The sequence below is a fragment of the Moschus berezovskii genome, chromosome 3 (genome assembly GCF_049115385.1).
Source record: "Moschus berezovskii isolate FMDL1 chromosome 3, NW_MosBer_1.0, whole genome shotgun sequence".
Classification (NCBI taxonomy): domain Eukaryota; kingdom Metazoa; phylum Chordata; class Mammalia; order Artiodactyla; family Moschidae; genus Moschus; species Moschus berezovskii.
In genome coordinates this window covers 51,239,526-51,259,645 of record NC_142462.1, presented here as the reverse complement: position 1 = coordinate 51,259,645, position 20,120 = coordinate 51,239,526, and the positions used below count along the sequence as shown (strand labels likewise).

Genomic DNA, 20,120 nt, shown 5'->3' with positions numbered 1-20,120 from the left:
ATATTTTTAAAATGAACACAATACTACTTTAGAGACTCCCAAAGCTAAGAGGGCTGTATAGGGCAAAAACAATCACCCTGACCTTGCTTTAGGGTTGTAAGACACTTAAGACTCTGGAATTCTTTTAAGTACTGCCACCTATGTGCCTGCTAAGTCGCTTCCATGGGATTCTCCAGGCAAGAATACTGGAGTGAACTGCTGACCCAGGGATCCAACCCTGCAGCTCTTGCACTGCAGGCAGATTCTGAGGCACGGGGGAAGCCCTACTGTCACCTATGTTTCACTGGAATTGTTTAAGTACTATGGTAGGGGCATCTGTAATTTTTCAAACTAAGACACTTGTAAGAATTAAAGGGGAACTACCTCCCTGAGACCCCAGACCAACATAAATGGGATGGATGGTTCCCCTAACATTAGGAAGAGGCAAGCTTCTGCTCAGTTTTTAATATGCTACCTTTATTTGTTCCAGATGGAAGGCGAAAATAACAGTGAAGTTAGCCTAGATAAAAAAACTAATGAAAAAAACTCTTAGATTCTGTCTGAATATAAACCTTAAGTGGCACCCCTAATTATTTCAGTAACTAGGTTTTCTCCTTCATAATTGAGAAGCACAAATGACTATTTACATGGTCAAAAGGGGGCCATGATATATTAAATGTCTATTCAAATGTGTAGACTAAAGGCTTTTTACTTTAAAGGCTTTTACTTACTTTACTTTGTTTACTTACTTTTAATATTGACCACATACTTAAAACAGATTATTCAAGAGTCAAGTAGAAACATAAGATCCAAAACAAACTTTATTCATATAGAACAATAAGGGTATTAATAAGTTTTGGGTCAATTAGAAGTCACCAAGACTATTTTAATGGAAGCAGTATAAAATTACATTTGGTACTTTTCTCAGTTCTCTGGCATTCTTCAAGCTTGCAAAGATTCAGTACACTTTAATAGCTTGCTGAACAGCAATAAAATGAGCTGATGTCCTTAGAAGTCAGTCTCTCACAAAAAAGACGTTATATCCAAGCTCTATCAAAGCCCCAGCCAGTAAGGCCCATAAAGGAATGAAGACATAGGACAGATTCATGGTAGTAAACTGTTCCAGTTTAGCACAGAGTGCAAGACAGAAGGCTAATTTAAGTAACATTGCAATGAGGTACCAGGCTTTTTTTTTAATATTGTGTGATCCATGTCGAGGGTCAAAGCCAGACTTACATCGCCCAGCCATTTTCACAATCAGCATGACAAGAAGGATAGTATCAAATATCCAGACTGGAATAAATATGAGGAACCAGTTCCAAGGTGCCTTCTCATCCAGTTTCAACACCAACATGATCAAGAAGAGTAATGTGAAAAGCCAGGTGAGTAGTACTCTCTGAGCCAAGGACATTCTCATTTAAACAATTTAAAGAAGCTGTTGCAGGGTCGGAAAAAGGAAAATATACCCTAAGAGAAGGAAAAAAAAAAGTCAAGATCTTAAACTTTGGTACCAGAAAAAAAAAATTATTTCTATTCCTGGTTTACAAAGCTGGCTCTTTCTCTCTCATAGATTTCCTAATTTTGAAAACATTTTATCATCTCCCTTTCATAATCCATCAAATTTGTAGCCATCTTTGACAACATCACATCCATCATTCCATAGAGCTGTGACAAAATACAATGTTTAGCATATCCACTGGGTATAAGTTCTATTCAAGATGTTTTAAAAACAGCCTGCTTCGGCACTCAGGATCTTTTTCCTGTACCTCAGGGATGTTCTTAATTAACCTTTCTTTGTACATTTGCACATCTATTAATTTTCATTCAGTATCAAGGAATACTAAGAAAAGCATTCAAAATCAAAGAAAGGGTGGTATAAAGCCAGGAGAGGAGTTTTAATGAAACAGTTAAAAAAAATTACAACATTAACTAGAACTATGATTATACAGAGGTCACTGGGCTAAGTAACATGGACATTGTTAACACTGGATTTTCACATAGCTTAATCCATGGGTCTTACATTTTTTAATCAAATTTTCTCAAAGTTCTTATAAATACCTATTTTCTTAGTCTAAAACTATTTTTAGTAATACCCATTTTTTTGGTTTGTGGTATATAGCTTTTTTACTACTTGCCACCCAGTAATCAAAACCACTTTAAAAACTTGTTTTGTGATTATTAGATGCTAAATTGTTTAATAATTGGAGCTATTTCTTACAGTCCTATCCTGTCTTACTGATCAATGTCTGTTTTGCACTAGTACTGTATCACTGTTACTAGATACGTTCTAATATCTGGGAGGCCTAGTATCTACTTACTATTTTCTTCTCCAAAATATTTTCTGTTATTTGGCCCTTCCAGTTTTTCAATGCTAAAATCACTAAATTTAAAAAACTCAGAATTTTGATAGGAATCCATCAATCTGTAATACTTAAGTATAAACACAATCTTCACATACAGGTTTACAGTAATGTTCCATATTTATTCAGGTTTGTATATCAGTCTTGTGACCATCTGGAAAAAGGGTAAACAGAATGGCAAGTCAGAAGCAAGGTTGCATTAAGTTGGGTGAGGAGCTAACAGAAGATAATGAAATGTAAACAGGTGACAACATTTTATTCCTTTGAAGCACTGGGAGAAAAGAAAATGAAAGATAAGACTTACAATGAGGATGACAAAGGATCAAGAAGAAATTTTCAGTAAAGGAGAGAAATTATAAACAGGGAAATAAGCCACTGGGGAATGACACTGAGGATGAGAGAGGATACTAAATGGCAAGAGGAAAAGATAAGCAGGTAATGGGGATGGTAACAAAAGTATGGGTGACAGGAGTAAAAATGCAGGAAGATAAGAAATAAGGAAAAAGGGAGGAAACTGGCTAGATAAATCAAATGTCCTAGCCTATCATTAAGGAATTATATTTTAAGACTAACTTTGATAGTTACATATTTACTATTTTAAACACTGGGTAGCTATCATGGTGCAAGAGTATATATCTGTTTCATTTCAGTAATGATCCGAGTCTCCGAGCTCCCTTCTTTCCCTTATACTATCTATTTGCTTGCACTCAATTTGTTTACTTAGCTTGAAGATACTTCATACTGCAGTATGAAAAACAGATGCTTTTGCTCCCAGGAAGGCATTTTCTGTGCTGGTCTCCTTTCCTGGCCAGAGGCTGCCATAATGTGATGTGGAACCAAATTTGGAAGAAGAGGTGGAGAGGTGTGTACTGATTAGTAACTACAGATGGGATTCACACTGTAAATTGAATTTGTTCAGTTCCAGTTTCCAATCCCTCTGGCCGTTTTTGTTAACTTTAAAAAAAGTTTACGATAATACATTTGCTTAAACATAACTTCTATCAGCCAGCCATTAAATGAGTCAAGCTTTTTCCCCGCCCCCCACATAGGTCTGCCTAGTAACTGCATTCCAAACAGGTAACTGCATTCCAAACAGGTGCTTTAAGACTGGAGGTCAAAAGACTGCAAAAAAACACAACCTTGTGGCTCCAAGTTTTTTTATGTGGGATGCAACAAAGTTTTGTGTGCACTTTCACTGAAAGCACTCTATTGATATTTAAATAATGCCTGAAGGATCATGGGTGCTGAGGTACAATGATGACATACAACTCCGATTAACTAATAAATCTCCATTAATTTATTATATTTGTTTCCTACGAATTCTCTTCTTTCTCTTTTAAGGAGGGTGGGGGAGCTGCATACTCCAAAATTTTTTGAAGTATTTTTCATTTGAGGTGATTATGTTTTGCACCTCAAGACAGTTAAGTATATACCGCCTATCGGCCTAACACCTGCGCTGCCCCTGAATGGAAATCTAAAGGGCCCTGCCCCAACACAGGTCCAACATCTCGGTATCAGGTGTGTGTGGTCCCGATAACTTGTCCGTGGTGCTTGCCATACCATTTCCATTTCCCTTCTCGCGACTGCCAGTACACTTCCATATGAACTCGCCCTATCCCAAAGACAGTTTTGCTTAATAAGCCCACAACAAAGAATTCCTCCTGATAATGAGTCACTTTCGCAAGGTACCTACTTCAACAGCCTTGGCCAACTGACCATCCTTCAAAGGAACAGCGTTCTGCTTACATTTACCTGATTTTCGGGCCTACTTGTCTCTAGAATTTCAGGGCGTTCCTAAACTCTCCGTACCCTTCAGCTCCAAACGCCGACGGTCCGACAGCGGCGCCCTATCCGAACTCCCCCCCATTCTGCACTGTGGGCCCAGCACATTTTGGAGTTGAACGCAGTTCTTGTACGATATGATCCACAATGCAAACAGAAGCCTGGTGCCAATCCGGTGTATTTGGGGCTGGAGGGTGAGGGGCTGGGGGCGGCGACAAGGGAGGCAGACACAGGGTAGGGGCGGGGGGCCAGAGCACTTAGGGGGATGCCGGCTCTTCGGAGCCCTGGACTCACCCGGCAGTTCCGCTGTCTGGAGAGCGGAGAGGGGCTCGAAGATCAGGAAATTCGCCAGTTTGGATCCTTGGCCTTTTCCACACTTCTTCCCCCATTAAATCCAGAAGCCATCACATGACAGTCAAGAAAAACGGACCTCAATTTCGCCTCTTAAAACGACCACAGTACAGGGTCTCTCGGGTCTACCTCAAAGCCGCGCCCACATCCGGGGCCGGGTCTAACCTGGGCCTCTCCTATAGGTAGAGAGAACGCCAATCAGAGAGCGCAGAGGCTCCCTCCCCTGAATTAATTGGGCCATTCAGCCGCCAGTTCAAACCAACCGACTTTTTCGTACAATCCGGTTTGTCAAAAAGATGTATAAAAGAAGCCACTGGGCCCGCCTCTTGATTGCTACGGGCTAGCAGAAAAGTCAGTCTAAGCAAAACCGGGAGCGTCCGTGGTCTTATTGGGCCTATAGATGCCAATTAGACTTTGCAGCGCTAGGCCCCGCCCCCGCGCGGCGCCCCGCCCCTCCTCTGGCTCTACCAGTCAGAGCGCGGAGACTGCAGGCTCCGGCGCAAAATCCTGCGGGAGAGGGGGTGGGGCGGCGGATCTGGAGGCGGCGCGCCGCCGGGCAGCTTCGTGTGACTCCTCAGGCTCCCGCGGCGGCGGCGGCGCTCGCCTCGGTGTCTCCCGCGCGCACCCTAGCCGCCTCTAGCGGCGCGGCGCCCTTTCCTAAGGTAAGAGCCGGCATCACCTCCACGCTCGGGCGGGCGGTGTGGAGATCGTTGGGTTCTGACAGGAACCGAAGATGAAGGTGGATGAGGGAGGCGAGCAGCGAGTGGGATGGAGGTGGGGGCTCTGGGGTCGACGCGTCGTCCTCGCGGCCCGTGGCTTCGTCGGGCAGCCGCCGGCACCTGCGCTCCGGGATCCTATCATTCGGCCAGCGGCGGAGGCTCAGTTTCCCTCCTCCCGAACCCGGGCGGTTCTCGAGCGTGGATGGTGACGGCCCGAATCCCGGCGCCGCCCCTCGCCCCTCCCGCCCCTTCTCAAGGCCCCTCTCCTTCGCTTCCTGCCCGTGGCGTTCTGTTGGGGGCGCGTCGGTCCGAGGGCGTGTGCGGCCAGCGGGTGGCCGAGTCCCGGCCAGAGGGGAGCGGCCAGCTAGCGGCCGGAGGAGCGAGTTCGGAAGGAGGGGGCGACTCTGTGTGCGCTGGAAGCCGGCTGGCGGGGGTCGCTGCCCTGCCCTCCCTGAGAGGGCAACAGTTTTCTGATTCCAGGACTGACTGCGGAGCGGGTGCTGAAATCCTTGGCGTGGGCCTTCAAGGGGTATTTCTTGACTGGAAACAATGCCGCGGTCCATCGGCGTGCTTCACATTTTCTTATTTTTTATCTGTCTCATGTTGACAGCCAATGTTTTGGTATTGTTCCTCAGGTCATGCTTTTCTAATGCAGCACCTCCTTGTAGAACTTTGGAGAGTGTTCTGTCGGTAATCTGATACGCTTTTAATTTTTAGCGTGGTCCCCCTCCCCCTCAAAGGAGGACCTGCTTTATAACATGTACTGAGTAGGGACCCGGGGCTTCCCTGGTGGCTCAGAGGTTAAAGCGTCTGCCTCCAATGCGGGAGACCTGGGTTCGATCCCTGGGTCAGGAATCCCATGGACGGAGAAGCCTGGTAGGCTACAGTCCACGGGGTCGCAAAGAGTCGGACACGACTGAGCAACGGAACGGAGTAGGGACCCACTAGAAAAGACTGATGCTGGGAAAAGTTGGGGGCGGGAGGAGAAGGGGACGACAGAGAATGAGATGGCTGGATGGCATCACCGACTCTGTGGACATGAGTTTGAGTGAACTACGGGAGTTGGTGATGGACAGGGAGGCCTGGCGTGCTGTGATTGATGGGGTCGCGGAGAGTCGGACACGACTGAACGGCTGAACTGACTGACTGACTGAGTAGGGAACTACAGAATCTGGGACAATTTTTTAATTCAGTATCTGTTGACATGTACCAAGTAATTTTAAAATTCGTGTGAGTGTATTAAGTGTTTTGTCATTTACACTTGCTTAGTTTGTTAATGGTATATCCTGCTTACTTTGAGATTAGTCTGTTATTTGTGGTGCTTTGATTTTATAGTTTTTGGTTAGCTTTAGCCAGCTAGACTTTGAAGATTTGTCCCCCCGCCCCATTTGAGATTGTGGCTGTAGCTTTAGTATTTGCTCTTGTTTCAAGGGGTTATGTATTTTTAAAAACTTTTTTCCCCCCAAACTGGGCTTTTTCATAGCTTTTTAAAGTTTTAAGGGGGAAATTCTAAAAATTTGGAAATTACACACTTTAGCCTAAAGATCCATAAAAATAGCATAACAATATAAAATCCTAACTTTTTGGAGTAACCGCTGCTAAGTTTAAGAGATGGCAGTGGATAGTCCCTGTCCGGTGCAGTGACTTATCCTCTAGTTTACAGAGAAATCTTGCAGGTGTGGGGAGAATGAGCTATGCCTGAGACCAGAACACAGGTGGTTCCAGGAGCGTTTTCTTGTTGGGAAAATAGCATGCCTCCCTCACAATTTAGTTGTCTGTGTGCATCCTAGTTAGGTGGTAATAAAGTAGAAAGTGTCTGTGTTCTAATTTTCAAACTTTCTGGTAGGGCTTGAAAATGAGGTGAGCAAATAAAATGTACAATGGCGACACTCTTGCATGGTCAGGCTTCCAAGAAAAAACTTTTTTTTGAATCCAAACTGGCACTGGCCAGTTGGCTGTAAAAGTCAAGTAAGTGACCTGACCAGTGTTTAAGCCATGAACCTTTTTGGCTAGTCCATTTCATTCAGAGTTGCAAGGAATTTTTTTTTTTTTAAGTTTTTATTGGATATAGTTGATTTACAATGTTAGTTTCAAGTGTACAGCAAAGTGAATCAGTTACACATATATCCACTCTTTTTTAGATGCTTTTCCCATGTAGGCTATTATAAGTATTGAGTAGAGTTTCCTGTGCTATACAGTAAATCTTTATTATCTATTTTGAATGTAGTAGTATCTATATGTCAGTCCCAATTTTCCAATTTATCCCTCCTCTTTACACCCGGTAACCATAAGTTTGTTTTCTACATCTGTAACTATTTCTGTTCTGTAGATAAGTTCATTTGTACCCTTTTTAAATATTCTGCATATAAGTGATATCATATGGTATTTGTTTTTCTCTGACCTCACTCAGTATGACAGTCTGTAGGTCCATCCATGTTGCTGCAAATGGAATTATTTCTTTTTTTATTACTTGAGTAATACCAACATTTCAAGAATTTATAATTAAAAAGGACTCCCTAGACTGAGCTGAAGAAAATTTAGGGTAGCATGTAGAAAAAAATGAGAATCAAAAAAATAGTTCAGTTGCCTCAGTATTACCTCATTTAATCATTATAATCCTAAGAGGTAGCTACAGTGATTACTGTCCATCTATGAGTTAACGTGGGCTTCCCTGGTGGCTCAGAGGTTAAAGCGTCTGCCTCCAATGCGGGAGACCCGGGTTCGATCCCTGGGTCGGGAAGGTCCCCTGGATAAGGAAACGGTAACCCACTCCAGTTTTCTTGCCTGGAGAATCCCATGGGTGGAGAAGCCTGGTAGGCTACAGTCAACGGGTTGGCAAAGAGTCAGACACGACTGAGCGACGGAACGGAACAGAATGAGTTAACGTAGTTAACACATGTGTTCAAGATTTCTCAGATAATAAGTTTAGAGGTGGAATTCACATCTAAGCTATCTAATTACGAAGCCTGTATTTCAAACTGTTGTGTTGTAAAAATGGTTTCATACAGATTTGGTTGAAGGTGACTAATCAGTGGAAAATAATGCTGCAGAATAAACTTAATATTCGGTAACACTTTAAGATCACTGTGTAGTAAGCACTGTTGACTATTGCTGGAATGTCAGGTTGGAGTCCTTCCCTGTCTTTGAGGTCCATCCTTTTAGTGAGAGAGAAGTGAACAAATAATGGTAATACAATACAGTGTATATTGTACTATAAGAGAGTGCCATAGAGTCTGTGGTTTCATGGAAAGAGAATTGAGTTAAAGTTCAGACCAGCATTTGAATTCCTGTTTTGCTTTGTGACCTGGAACACGATATCAAATTTTGTTCATCTTTAGTTTCCTTATCTGTTAAGTGGAGAGAATAATATTCAAAGGGGAGTATTAATATTAAGCAAAATATGTAAAGTACTGGCTTATTGGTATGTGGATGAATAAAGTCCTGAATGAGGAATAAGAAACAAATTGAACAGAGTTGAGATGGGTTGGAGGTTTACCAGGGCGCTATCTCTGGAGCCTTAAAGGGTGACTGATAATTTTTATTAGTGGGGAGGGAGGGCATCAACACAGACAGAACACACGGAACCAGAGACAGGGTCTCAAAACAGGAATATGGATTGTTGAGGGAATGGCAAGTAATTGTGGCTCTGTATACAAAGTATTTGTGGAGGCCAAATTTGAATGGTAATTGTGTAGAAATGTGGCTGGGCAATTTTAGTAGTTAGAAATTATATACTTTATAAGAATATCTCAACAGTATGAATTGTTACATTTTTATTTAATATTTACTTTTTAATACTTGCTAAAACTGATTTCCAAATGTGTTCAGGCAAGCAACTATTTCATTATTTCATTATGATATTTCATCCTAACCAGTGAAAGAGGACTAAGGCAACTGCGCCTAATTCAAGGGAAGTATTTTGGGATTATTTTAAAAAGAAAAATAATCTTGAGAATTCTCTGGATGTCCAGTGGTACACTTCCACTGTAGGAGGTGCGTGTTGGATCCCTAGTTGGGAACTAAGATTCTGTAGGATGTGTGGTGCCACCAAACAAAGTAAAATAGTCTTAATTAACTGATTGCCTTTCCTTAACCTGACCTACCCCGTTGCCACGGTGGTCAGTATTACACGTTACCTTGGCATATATGGTAGCATCTTTTCTGACCCAAAACTTGAGATGTGACAGTCTGACAGAATGTTTTAAATTGAGACTGTCCTTGAAAACCTGAGAAAAAGTCCCATGCTTATGTCTTCTCCTCAGGATAGCACAGAACCATAAATACTCACATTGGATTTATAAATGTGGATCACTTGATAACCAAAATCATATGACTAAGTTGAAAATACCAAATGACATTTAGGAAAGCTGACTGTTTAGTCCAACTTAAGTGTCATGTAGATGCGTAAATGACACAAAATAATAGAGGTGAGCTTTCAGTGAAAAAAATTGCTTCCTAAAACAGGTAATTTTAGAAGACTAGGAAAGAAAATATGTTGGACTTCATTTTGAACAGAAACCAGGGCAGGAAATGGCTGTGGCTGAACCACTACCTGATAATAATCATAACATGATTAAATTTGACATTTAATGAGAGGAAGTAAAGGAGAAAAAGTGCACTGTATGCAGCTTTCCAGTTTTAGAAACAGTAGGGAAAGGGGCTATTAAAAGTGTATCTACAGAAATTTTGAAGACATGTAGTAGGCACACTTGTCGCATGAATGAAATCACCTTGGTCAAACATTCAGCAAAAGGCCTCTTAAAGGTAGCAAAAAGCTTATGAAAGTTATGTGTCACAAGTTTTGGTGCTCTACAGATCTAGGTTCAAGTTTCAATTCTGCAGTCCACCAGTTGTCTTAATTTTCGGCTCATCATGCAATCCTTTTCAGGTTTAGTTTTATTTAATCATAAAGTGGAGATACTTTTCAATTTGAAAATGAGATGAACTAATACACTTGATACATGGCCTGGCTTTTAAGACTTGCCAAAAAAAAAAAGTTGCTGCAGTTCAACCAAGTTGAAAAGGTGTACTTTAAAAAAACAAAAAATACAATTCTTGGGATTTCCCTGGTGATCCAATGGCTAGGACTCTGAAGTCCCAAAGTAAGGGGCTCGAGTTCAATCTCTGGTCAGGGAAGTAGATCCCACATGCCCAACTAAAGATCCCACATGCTGCAATGAAGAGTTAGCACAGCCAAATAAAATAATAAAAATAAATATTAAAAATGTAAAAAAATAAAGTTCTCAAGTAGAGTCAGGAAAGCCAGAAAATGGCAAACAGTGAAAACTTTAAAAGGAGGCAAAGGATGTTACATAGGTAATAAGCAGAATTCAGTAAAGAATTGAATCATTACAGCCACATAGAACAAAAAGGAAAAGGTAGGGAGAGAGCTTCACATTCCCACATTTTTTTCTGAAGAAAGTAGGTCAGACTCATTAAACCAGATGGAGCAAATAAGGTGGGCTTCCCTGGTATCACAGTAAGAATACACCTGCTAATTCAGAAACTGCAGGACACATGGTTTTTGATCCCTGAGTTGGGAAGCTCCCCTGGAGGAGAAAATGCCAACCCACTTCAGTGTTCTTGCCTAGAGAATCTCATGGACAGGGAGCCTGGAGGGTTACAATCCATGGGATCACAAAGAATTGAACAAGACTGAGCAATTGAGTACACACACACAAAGTCTGCCTTTTGGCCTCTGAATGTTTGCATGTATCATTGTTGTTGTTCAGTCATGTCTGATTCTTTGCGACCCAGTGAACTGCAGCACACTAGGCTTCCCTGTCCTTCACCATCTCCCAGAGCTTGCTCAAGCTAATGTCCATTGAGTCGATGATGCTATCCAACCATCTTGTCCTCTGTCGTCCCCTTCTCCTCCTGCCTTCAATCTTTCCCACATTGGGGTCTTTTCAGATGAGTCAGTTCTTTGCATCAGGTGGCCAAAGTACTGGAGTTTCAGCATCAGTCCTTCCAGTGAATATTCAGGACTTGTTTCCTTAAGCATTGACTGGTTTGATGTCCTTGCAGTCCAAGGGACCCTCAAGGGTCTTCTCCAACACCACAGTTCAAAAGCATTAATTCTGTGGTGCTCAGCTTTCTTTATGGTTCAACTCTCACATCCCTACGTGAGTACTGGGGAAAACCATAGCTTTGACTAGATGGACCTTTGTCAGCCAAGTAGTGTCTCGGCTTTTTAATATGCTATCTAGGTTGATCATAGCTTTTCTTCCAAGGAGTAAGCATCTTTTAATTTCATGGCTGCAGTCACCATCTGCAGTGATTTTTTGGAGCCCAAGAAAATCAAGTCTGTCACTGTTTCCATTGTGTGCCTGCCTATTTGTGATGGGATTGGATGCCATGATCTTTAAGCCAGCTTTTTCACTCTTCTCTTTCACTTTCATCAAGAGGCTTTTGAGTTCCTCTTCACTTTCTGCCATAAGGGTGGTGTCATCTGCATATCTGAGGTTATTGGTATTTCTCCCGGCAATCTTGATTCCAGCTTGTGCTTCATCCAGCCTGGCATTTCACATGATATACTCTGTGAATAAGTTAAACAAGCCGGGTGACAGTATTCAGCCTTGACATACTCCTTTCCCTATTTGGAACCAGTCTGTTCCATGTCCAGTTCTGTTGCTTCTTGACTTGCATACAGGTTTCTTGGGAGACGGGTAAGGTGGTCTGGTATTCCCCTCTCTTTAAGAATTTTCCAATTGTCATCCACACAGTCAAAGTCTTTAGCGTAGTCAGTGAAGCAGAAGTAGATATTCTTCTGAAATTCTCTTACTTTTTCTATGATCCAGTGGATGTTGGCAATTTAATCTCTGGTTCCTCTGCCTTTTCTAAATCAACTTGAACATCTGGAAATTTTTGGTTCATTTACTGTTGAAGCCTAGCTTGTAGAATTTTGCCCGTTACTTTGCTAGCATGTGAAATGAATGCAGTTGTGTGGTAGTCTGTACATTCTTCGGCATTGCCCTTCTTTGGGATTGGAATGAAAACTGACCTTTTCCAGTCCTGTGGCCACTGCTGAGTTTTCCAAATTTGCTGGTATATTGAGTGCAGCACTTTAAGAGCATCATCTTTTAGGATTTGAAATAGCTCAGCTGGAATCCCATCACCTCCACTAACTTTGTTCGTAGTGATGCTTCCTAAGGCCCACTTGACTTTGCACTCTCAAGATGTCTGGCTGTATGTCAGTGATCTCGCTGTTGTAAACGTGCCATATGTTGAAGAATAAACATATCATCTTTTCTCCTCTTGTATTGCCTATTCTAGTGAGTGGCTCTTCTAATGTTCAAGCCAGGAATCATGGAATATCCTTACTCTTTTATTCCCCATACCTTTCATGTCCAGTCAGTCACTGCATCTGATTGTTCTCTCTACTAGTTATCTATTTTATTAATGCCCTATCCCAACACCTATTCTGAGTTAATAAAAATGCTCATTGCCACTGACTTATTTCATGTCCTCATCATTTCATTATTGTCTCTCTTCTCTACCTTTTTTTTTGACCTTGAGGCATTCAGGATCTTAGTTCCCTGACCAGGGATCAAACCTGGGCCCCCTGCAGTAGAAGTGCAGAGTTTTAACCACTAAACCACCAAGGAAGTCGCAGGTCTCTTTGATTTTAATTTAGCTTCATATTAACCAATTCTCTACACAACTTCCTTCCAGAATGATTTTACTGAAATACTAACATAACCATATCAAATTTCTATATGTAATGTTTGTACATGATAGTTAATAAATACCTGATCTCTCCATGTATTGATAACTGAAACTTAAGATGAATTTAAATGGCTAGCATACTTAAACCTGGAGTTTTCTTTATGGGAAAGATTTTAGCTTCAAATTCTATTTAATTTATTATTTCTTTTTATTTCTTTAATTTATTTCTTTTTGAGTAAGCATCAGTTGTTTGTATCTTTCAAAGAATTTGTTAATCTAAATTATTAAGTTCAGGGACATACATGTTCATAATATTCCTTTATTATCTTTTTAATATCTCTAAGATCTGTAGTAATGTTTTCTTTCTCATTCCTGACTGTTAATTTGTGTATTTTCTTACTTTTTTCCTGTTCAGTCTGGCTACAAATTTGTATGTATTGTTGATATTCTCAAAGAGCCGTTTTTTTTTTTTTTTTATTGATTTTGTGTTTTGAGTTTCAATGATTTCTGTTCTTATTTCCATTTTGTTGTTTACTTTGTATTTTTTTTGCTTTTGATTTGTTAGAATCTTAAAATGTAAACTTACTCTGTTATTGTCTTCTAATATAAATGTTTAATGCTATAAAATTCATCTCTAAATAGTGATTGGACTGCATCTCACAAATGTTAATATTCATGTTTTCATTTTTGTTCAATTCAAAAATCTTTGTTGATTTTGTTTGTGATTTCTTCATTGAACTGGTTGGTTATTTAAAGGTATGTACACAAGTTTCCCCAAATTGAGGTATTTTTCAGATGTTGACTTCTGATTTAATTTCATTGTGGTCAGACAACATACATGGCATGATTTGAGTCATTTTAAATTTATTGCGACTTGTTTTATGACACAGAGTATCATCTCTCTTGGTAAATGATTCATGTGCGCTTGAAAAGAATGTTGGGTGGAGTGTTCTATAAATACTAGTCAGATCAAGTTGACTGACAAAATTTTCAAGCCTTTTGTATCCTTACATATTTTATGTCTGCTTGTTCTCTCCATTTTTGAGAGAAGAGAGTTGAAATCTCTGACTGTAATTGTGGCCTTGCCAATTTCTCCTTGTAGTTTGATCAGTTTGGCTTCATATATTGGTAGTTTGAAGTTCTGTTACTCGATATATGCATATTTAGGCTTGATATCTTTTGATGAATTGGATCTTTTTGTCATTGTGAAATGGACCTTTGGTAATATGCTTTTCTCTGAAGTCTACTTTGTTTGTATTGCCGCTCTAGCTTTGTTTTGAGTAGTGTTAGTGTTATTTCTCTTTTTCCATTTGAAAACTTTTTACATATTTGTATTTAAGCTGGATTTCTGGTACATGGCATATAGTTCGACCTTGCTTTTTCTTTTCTTTCTTTCTAATCCAGCTTTCTAATCTCTGCTCTTAATTTAAACCATTTACATTTAATGTGATTAGTTTGTTGGGTTTAAATCTTCCTTCTTGGTATGTGTTTCTCGTTTGTTACATCTGTTCTTTGTTCTTTTTTTTTCTTTGCCTTTTGTATTTGAGTATTGTTATGATACTCAATAAATACTTTATTGGAGAATTAATTATCTGAAGCTTTTTGTTTTTATTTTGCTGCTTGTTTGTAGTGGCTGTATACATCTTTAGCTTATCACATCTGCTTTGAGGGTCAACTGTATACATGGAGTTTACACTGAGGTTTTTTTTTTTTTATAATTAAAAAGTACATAAAATTTACCATCTCAGTCGTTTTAGTATACAGTTCAGAAGTGTTAATTACATTAATGTTGTCTTGAAAGAGCTTTCCCGAACTTCTCATCTTGCAAATCTGAAACTCTGTAACCATTAAACAACTTAAAAACAACTACTATTTACTCTTTCCTCCAGTTCCAGGAAGCCATTCTTCTGTTTTCTGTCTCTGTGAATTTGGCTATGGGGTTGCAAAGAGTTGGACACGACTGAGCGACTGAACTGCACTGAATTTGGCTATGCTGCTGCTGCTGCTGCTAAGTCACTTCAGTTGTGTCCGACTCTGTGTGACCCAATAGACGGCCTCCTACCAGGCTCCCCCGTCCCTGGGATTCTCCAGGCAAGAACGCTGGAGTGGTTTGCCATTTCCTTCTCCAAAGCGTGCAAGTAAAGTCGCTCAGTCGTGTCTGACTCTTAGAGACCTCATGGACTGCAGCCTACCAGGCTCCACCATCCATGGGATTTTCCAGGCAAGAGTACTGGAGTGGGGTGCCATTGCCTTCTCTGTACCTCAGATGAATGGGATAACACAGCATTGGTCTTTTTGTGACTGGCTTATTTCACTTAGTTTAATGTTCTCAAGATACATCCATGTTGTGATGTGTGGCAGGATTTCCTTTAAGACTAAATAATATTCTGTTGTATAATTTTCTTTATTCATTCATCCATTGGTGGACATGTGGGTTATTTTCATTGCTTGGCTGTTGTGAAGCCAACATTGGCTTCATTCATTGCATATGCAAAATTCATTGCATAGTGCTGCTGTGAACATGGCTATGCGAATATGTCTTCAAGCCCATGCTTCTTTTGGATCTATCCCCAAAAGCAAAGCTCCGATGGTAAAGAATCTGCCTGTAGTGCAGGAGACCCAGGTTCGATCCCTGGGTTGAGAAGATCCCCGGAGAAGGAAATGGCAAACCATTCCGGTGTCCTTGCCTGGAATATCCCATGGGTAAAGGAGCCTGGTGAGCTGCAGTCCGTGGGGTTGCAAAGAGTCAGGCATGATAGAGCAACTAACACTTTTACTTTCCAAAAGCAAAATTGCTGGATCATTTGGTAGTTCTATTTTCAATTTTTTGAGGAACCTCCATACTATTTTCTTTAGTGATTGTACCACTTCAGCATCGCACCAATAGTGTACATGGTTTCTGACTTTTTCACATCTTTTTCAACACTTGTTAATTTCTATTTTGCTGATACTAGGTATCATAATGGATATAAAGTGATATCTCATTATGGTTTTAATTTGCATTTTCCTAATGATTGGTGATGTTGAGCATCTTTTCATATGCTTGGTGGCTATTTCTATATCATTGGAGAAATGTCTTATCAAGTCCTTTGCCATTTGTAAATTTTTTTTGCTCTTAAGTTATAGTTCTTTATATATTCTGGATATTAACCCATTATCATGTATTATGCAAATATTCTCATTCAGCCATAAGTTGCCTTTCACTCTATTGATTATATGCATTGATGCACAAAACTTTTAAATTTTATATAGTCTCATTTGTATATTTTTACTTTTACTGTCTTAGGTTGTGCCTTAGGTGTCACAACCAAGTAAGTCACTGCCAAGTACAGTGTCATGAAGTTTAACCATAAATTTTCTTCTAGGAGTTTTATAGCTTTAGGTTTTATTTTTAGGTCTTTAATCCACTTTGAGTTAATTTTTGTATGTGGTGTGAGTTAAGGGCCCATCTTAATTCATTTGCGTGTGTATATCCATTTTTCTGCATATACGTTGTTGAAGAGGCTGTCCTTTCCCCGTTGAATGATCGTAGCATTTTTATCAAAGATTATTTGACCACATATGCAAGAGTTTATTTCTGGGCTGTGTTCTATTCCAGTAGTTTGTTTGTCTTTATGCCAGTAGTACACTGTAGCTTTGTAGTATGTTTTGAAATCAGAAAGTGTGACTCCTCCAATTTTGTTTTTTACAAAATTATTTTGGGCACCTGGGATCCCTCAAGATTCTATGTGAATTTCAGGATGATTTTTCCATTTCTGGAAAAAAATGCGTTTGAAATTTTGATAGAGACTGCATTGAATCTATAGATTATTTTGGGTATGGACATGTTAATATTAGGTCTTCTAATCCATGAACATGCATTTCTTTGTGTGTGTGTGTATATGTATACACACAACATATATATATACAAATGGCAACCCACTCCAGTGTTCTTGCCTGGAGAATCCCAGGGATGGGGGAGCCTGGTGGGCTTCCGTGTATGGGGTCACACAGAGTCAGACATGACTAAAGTGACTTAGCAGCAGCAGCAGCAGCTGTTTTAGTCATATCACTTCTGTCACTTCTAGATCCATTTCTTATAACTGATTTTTCTCCTTATATGAATTATATTTTCCTTTTTGTTTGTGTTCCTGCTAATTTTTGTTGGATGTCAGACATTGTGAATTTTGTTGTTTGGAGCTATCTTTTGTGTGTGTGTGTATTCTTTTCAATATTTTGAGATTTGTTTTGGAACACAGTTACTTGAAAACAGTTCTTCAAAACATGCTTTTTAAGCTTTGTTAGATGAATCCTGAGCATCCTTTAGTACAAGGCTAATTTTAGCATTATTTCTGGGACACTGCCCTCTCATTTGAGTCTTGATAGTCCTCTGTCTCTATGAACTTCAGTTTTATTTCCTATAAACAAGGTCATTCCTCCGTAAACATTGTACGATGATAAAAAAAAGATCAGGAAATTAACTTTGGTATAATACTATAATCTGTAGATATTATTCGCATTTCACCAGCTGTCATACTGTCCATTTTGGCAAAAGAAAGTGCAGATTCACATCCTGCCTTTAGTTGTCATGTCTAATTTAAGTTGGAACAATTCTAGAGCCTATGTTTTATGTTTCATGATACTGACATTTTTCTAAAGTTTTGAGGCCATTCATTTTGTTGAATGTCCTTCAGTTTTAGTTTGGTTGATTTTATCTCAAGATTAGAGTCAGGTTATATACTTTTGACAGGAATATCACAGACTTAATGTTGTGTTCTTTCCTGTACACTATATCAAGAAGCAAATGGTGCAATTTCTCCTATTACTGATGATGATAATTTTTATCGTTTAGTTCTGATGATATCTGCCAGGTTTCTCCAAGGTTAAGTCATTATTTTACTCTTTGCAACTAATAAGTGCCTTGTGGAGAGATCCTTTGATTATGTAAAGATCCTATTACTCTCTAACTTGCCCATTGGCTTTAATATCTATTGATGATTCTTGTACAAATCAGTTATCAGGATAGTTTCATAAAAGTTCTCTTTACAAGGGAAAAAAATATGTAGTTATGTGAGGTGATGGTTAACTTACTGTGCTAATCATTTTGCTCTGTATACATGTATCATACCATTATGTTGTGATACTTAAGCTTATGCAATGTTAGGGCAATTATATTTCACTAAAATTGGGGGAAAAAGATGGTTGAAAATTGGTGATTTTCTTTTTCTCCAGTTCACTAATTTCTTTTGTGTTTATTAGTTGATTTTCTGCTACAGAAAAAACTTCATTCTCTTATTTATTTGCCAATTCATTCATACTAGTATACTCATTGTTTCTTATTTTATTCTTTTGACAGTGTCCCTATTATTCTTTGAGCACTTTAATTTTTTAAATGTTTTTTATTGTGGTAAAAGTCACATAGTATAAAATAAACTGTTTTAACCATATTTAACATTTCAGTGGTACTAAGTACATTCACATTGTTGTGCAGCTCTCAACATCATCCATCTACTGAATTTTCCACTTTCTTAAACTGAAACACAGTCTTCATTAAACACTGAGTCCCCATTCCCCATTCTGACCCCCAGCTCTGGCCACTGGCATCTACCAGTGTACTTTCTGACTTTATGAATTTGACTGTTCTAGGTACCTTGTGTAAGTGAAATCAAGTAGTATTTGTTTGCACCTACTCTGTAATGTGTTTTTAAAGTTAATATATGTATTGCAAACAGATTGTATCTTCGTTTTCCCCTTGTGCTATACAGTGAAAGAAAGAAAGTGAAGTCTCTCAGTCGTGTCCGATTCTTTGCAACCCCATGGACTGTAGCCTACCAAGCTCCTCCGTCCATGGAATTTTCCAGGCAAGAGTACTGGAGTGGGTTGCCATTTCCTTCTCTAGTGCTATACAGTAGGTTCTTATTAATTAGCTATTATAAACAGTAGTGTGATGTCAATCCCAATCCCCCACCCCCCCAACTTTGTGTCCATACATTTCTTCTCTGTGTCTATGTCTCAGTTTCCACTTTGCAAACAAGTTCATCTGTACTATTTTTTATAGATTTCACATAAGTGAGTTATATACAATATTTGTTTTCCTCTTTCTGACAGACTTCACTCTGTGTGACAATCTCTAGGTCCATCCACGTCTGTGTAAATGGCATAATTTCATTCATTTTTATGACTAATATTCCATTGTTATATATGTACCACGTCGTCTTTATCCCTCTGTCGATGGGCATTTTGGTTGCTTCTATGTCCTGGCTGTTATAAACAGTTCCACTATGAATATTGGGGTGCATATGTCTTTTTGAATTATGGTTTTCTCCTGGTATATGCCCAGGAGTAGGATTGCTGGATCATATGGTAGTTCTGCTTTTAGTTTAAGGAACCTCCTTACTGTTCTCCACAGTGACTGTATCAATTTATGTTCCCACCAACAGTGTTAGAGAGTTCCCTTTTCTCTACACTCTCTCCAGCATTTCTTTGTAGATTATTTTGGTGATGGTCATTCTGCCTGGTGTGAGGGGATACCTCATTGTAGTTTTGATTTGCTCTTCTCTAATAATGAGCAGTGTTGAACATCTTTTCATGTGTTTACTGGTCATGTGTATGTCATCTTTGGAGAAATGTCTGTTTAGGTCTTCTGCCCACTTTTTAATTGGGTTGTTTTTCTGATATTGAACTGTATGAGCTGCCTGTATATTTTGGAGATTAACCCTTTGTCAGCTGCTTTGTTTGCAGTTATTTTCTCCCATTCTCAGGGTTGTCTTTTCATCTTGTTTATAGTTTGCTTTGCTGTGCAAAAGCTTCTAAGTTTAATTAGGTACCCTCCCCCTTTTTTTTCATTACTCTAGTATATAGGTCAAAAAATCATCTTGCTGTGATTTCTGTCAGTCTTCTGCCTATGTTTTCCTCTAATAGGTTTATAGTATCTGGCCTTACATTTAGATCTTTAATCCATTTTGAGTTTATTTTTGTGTATGGTGTGAGGTCTAATTTTATCTTTTTACCTGTAGCTGTCCAGTTTTCCCAGCACCAGTTATTGAAAAGGCTATCTTTTCTACACTGGACATTCTTATCTCCTTTGCCATAGATTAGGTGTGTTAGTTTGTCTCTGGGCTTTTTCTCCTGTTCCATTGATATATATATTTCTGTTTTTGTGCCAGTGCCATACTGTCTTAATTACTGTAGCTTTGTAGTATAGTCTGAAGTCAGGGAGCCTGATTCCTCCAGCTCCGTTTTTCTTTCTTAGGATTGCTTTGGTTATTTGAGGTCTTTTGTG

General features: G+C 39.5%; 2 protein-coding genes and 1 non-coding gene across 8 annotated transcripts in view; 1 reads left to right on the top strand and 2 right to left on the bottom strand.

Moving 5' to 3' along the window:
* Window positions 1-765: 765 nt before the first annotated feature.
* TMEM60 (transmembrane protein 60) lies at window positions 766-4,714 on the bottom strand. Of its 2 annotated transcripts, XM_088834081.1 has the most exons (3): window positions 4,416-4,714; window positions 2,298-2,493; window positions 766-1,446 (listed from the first exon to the last, which is right to left on the bottom strand). In XM_088834081.1, the coding sequence occupies exon 3, from the start codon at window positions 1,394-1,396 to the stop codon at window positions 995-997; it is 402 nt and encodes a 133-aa protein (XP_088690207.1). In that variant the 5' UTR covers window positions 1,397-1,446; window positions 2,298-2,493; window positions 4,416-4,714; the 3' UTR covers window positions 766-994. The 2 variants fall into 2 exon arrangements, with proteins under 2 accessions (XP_088690207.1, XP_088690204.1); XM_088834078.1 differs by lacking the exon at window positions 2,298-2,493 and having other exon boundaries at window positions 768-1,446; window positions 4,416-4,696.
* A 260-nt stretch (window positions 4,715-4,974) lies between these two features.
* Window positions 4,975-20,120, top strand: part of PHTF2 (putative homeodomain transcription factor 2) — a 138,020-nt gene continuing 122,874 nt past the window's right edge. For 2 of the 5 annotated variants that reach the window (XM_055420689.2, XM_088834076.1), the window contains exon 1: window positions 4,975-5,134. The gene's annotated coding sequence lies outside the window, so the exon portion shown is untranslated. Of the gene's footprint in view, window positions 5,135-5,548; window positions 5,721-20,120 lie in introns of those variants that run through there. The other 3 variants (XM_055420685.2, XM_088834073.1, XM_055420686.2) reach the window with 3 other exon arrangements.
* TRNAR-UCU (transfer RNA arginine (anticodon UCU)) lies at window positions 12,726-12,798 on the bottom strand. Its single transcript has one exon. It is a non-coding gene; the product is annotated as a tRNA-Arg (tRNA).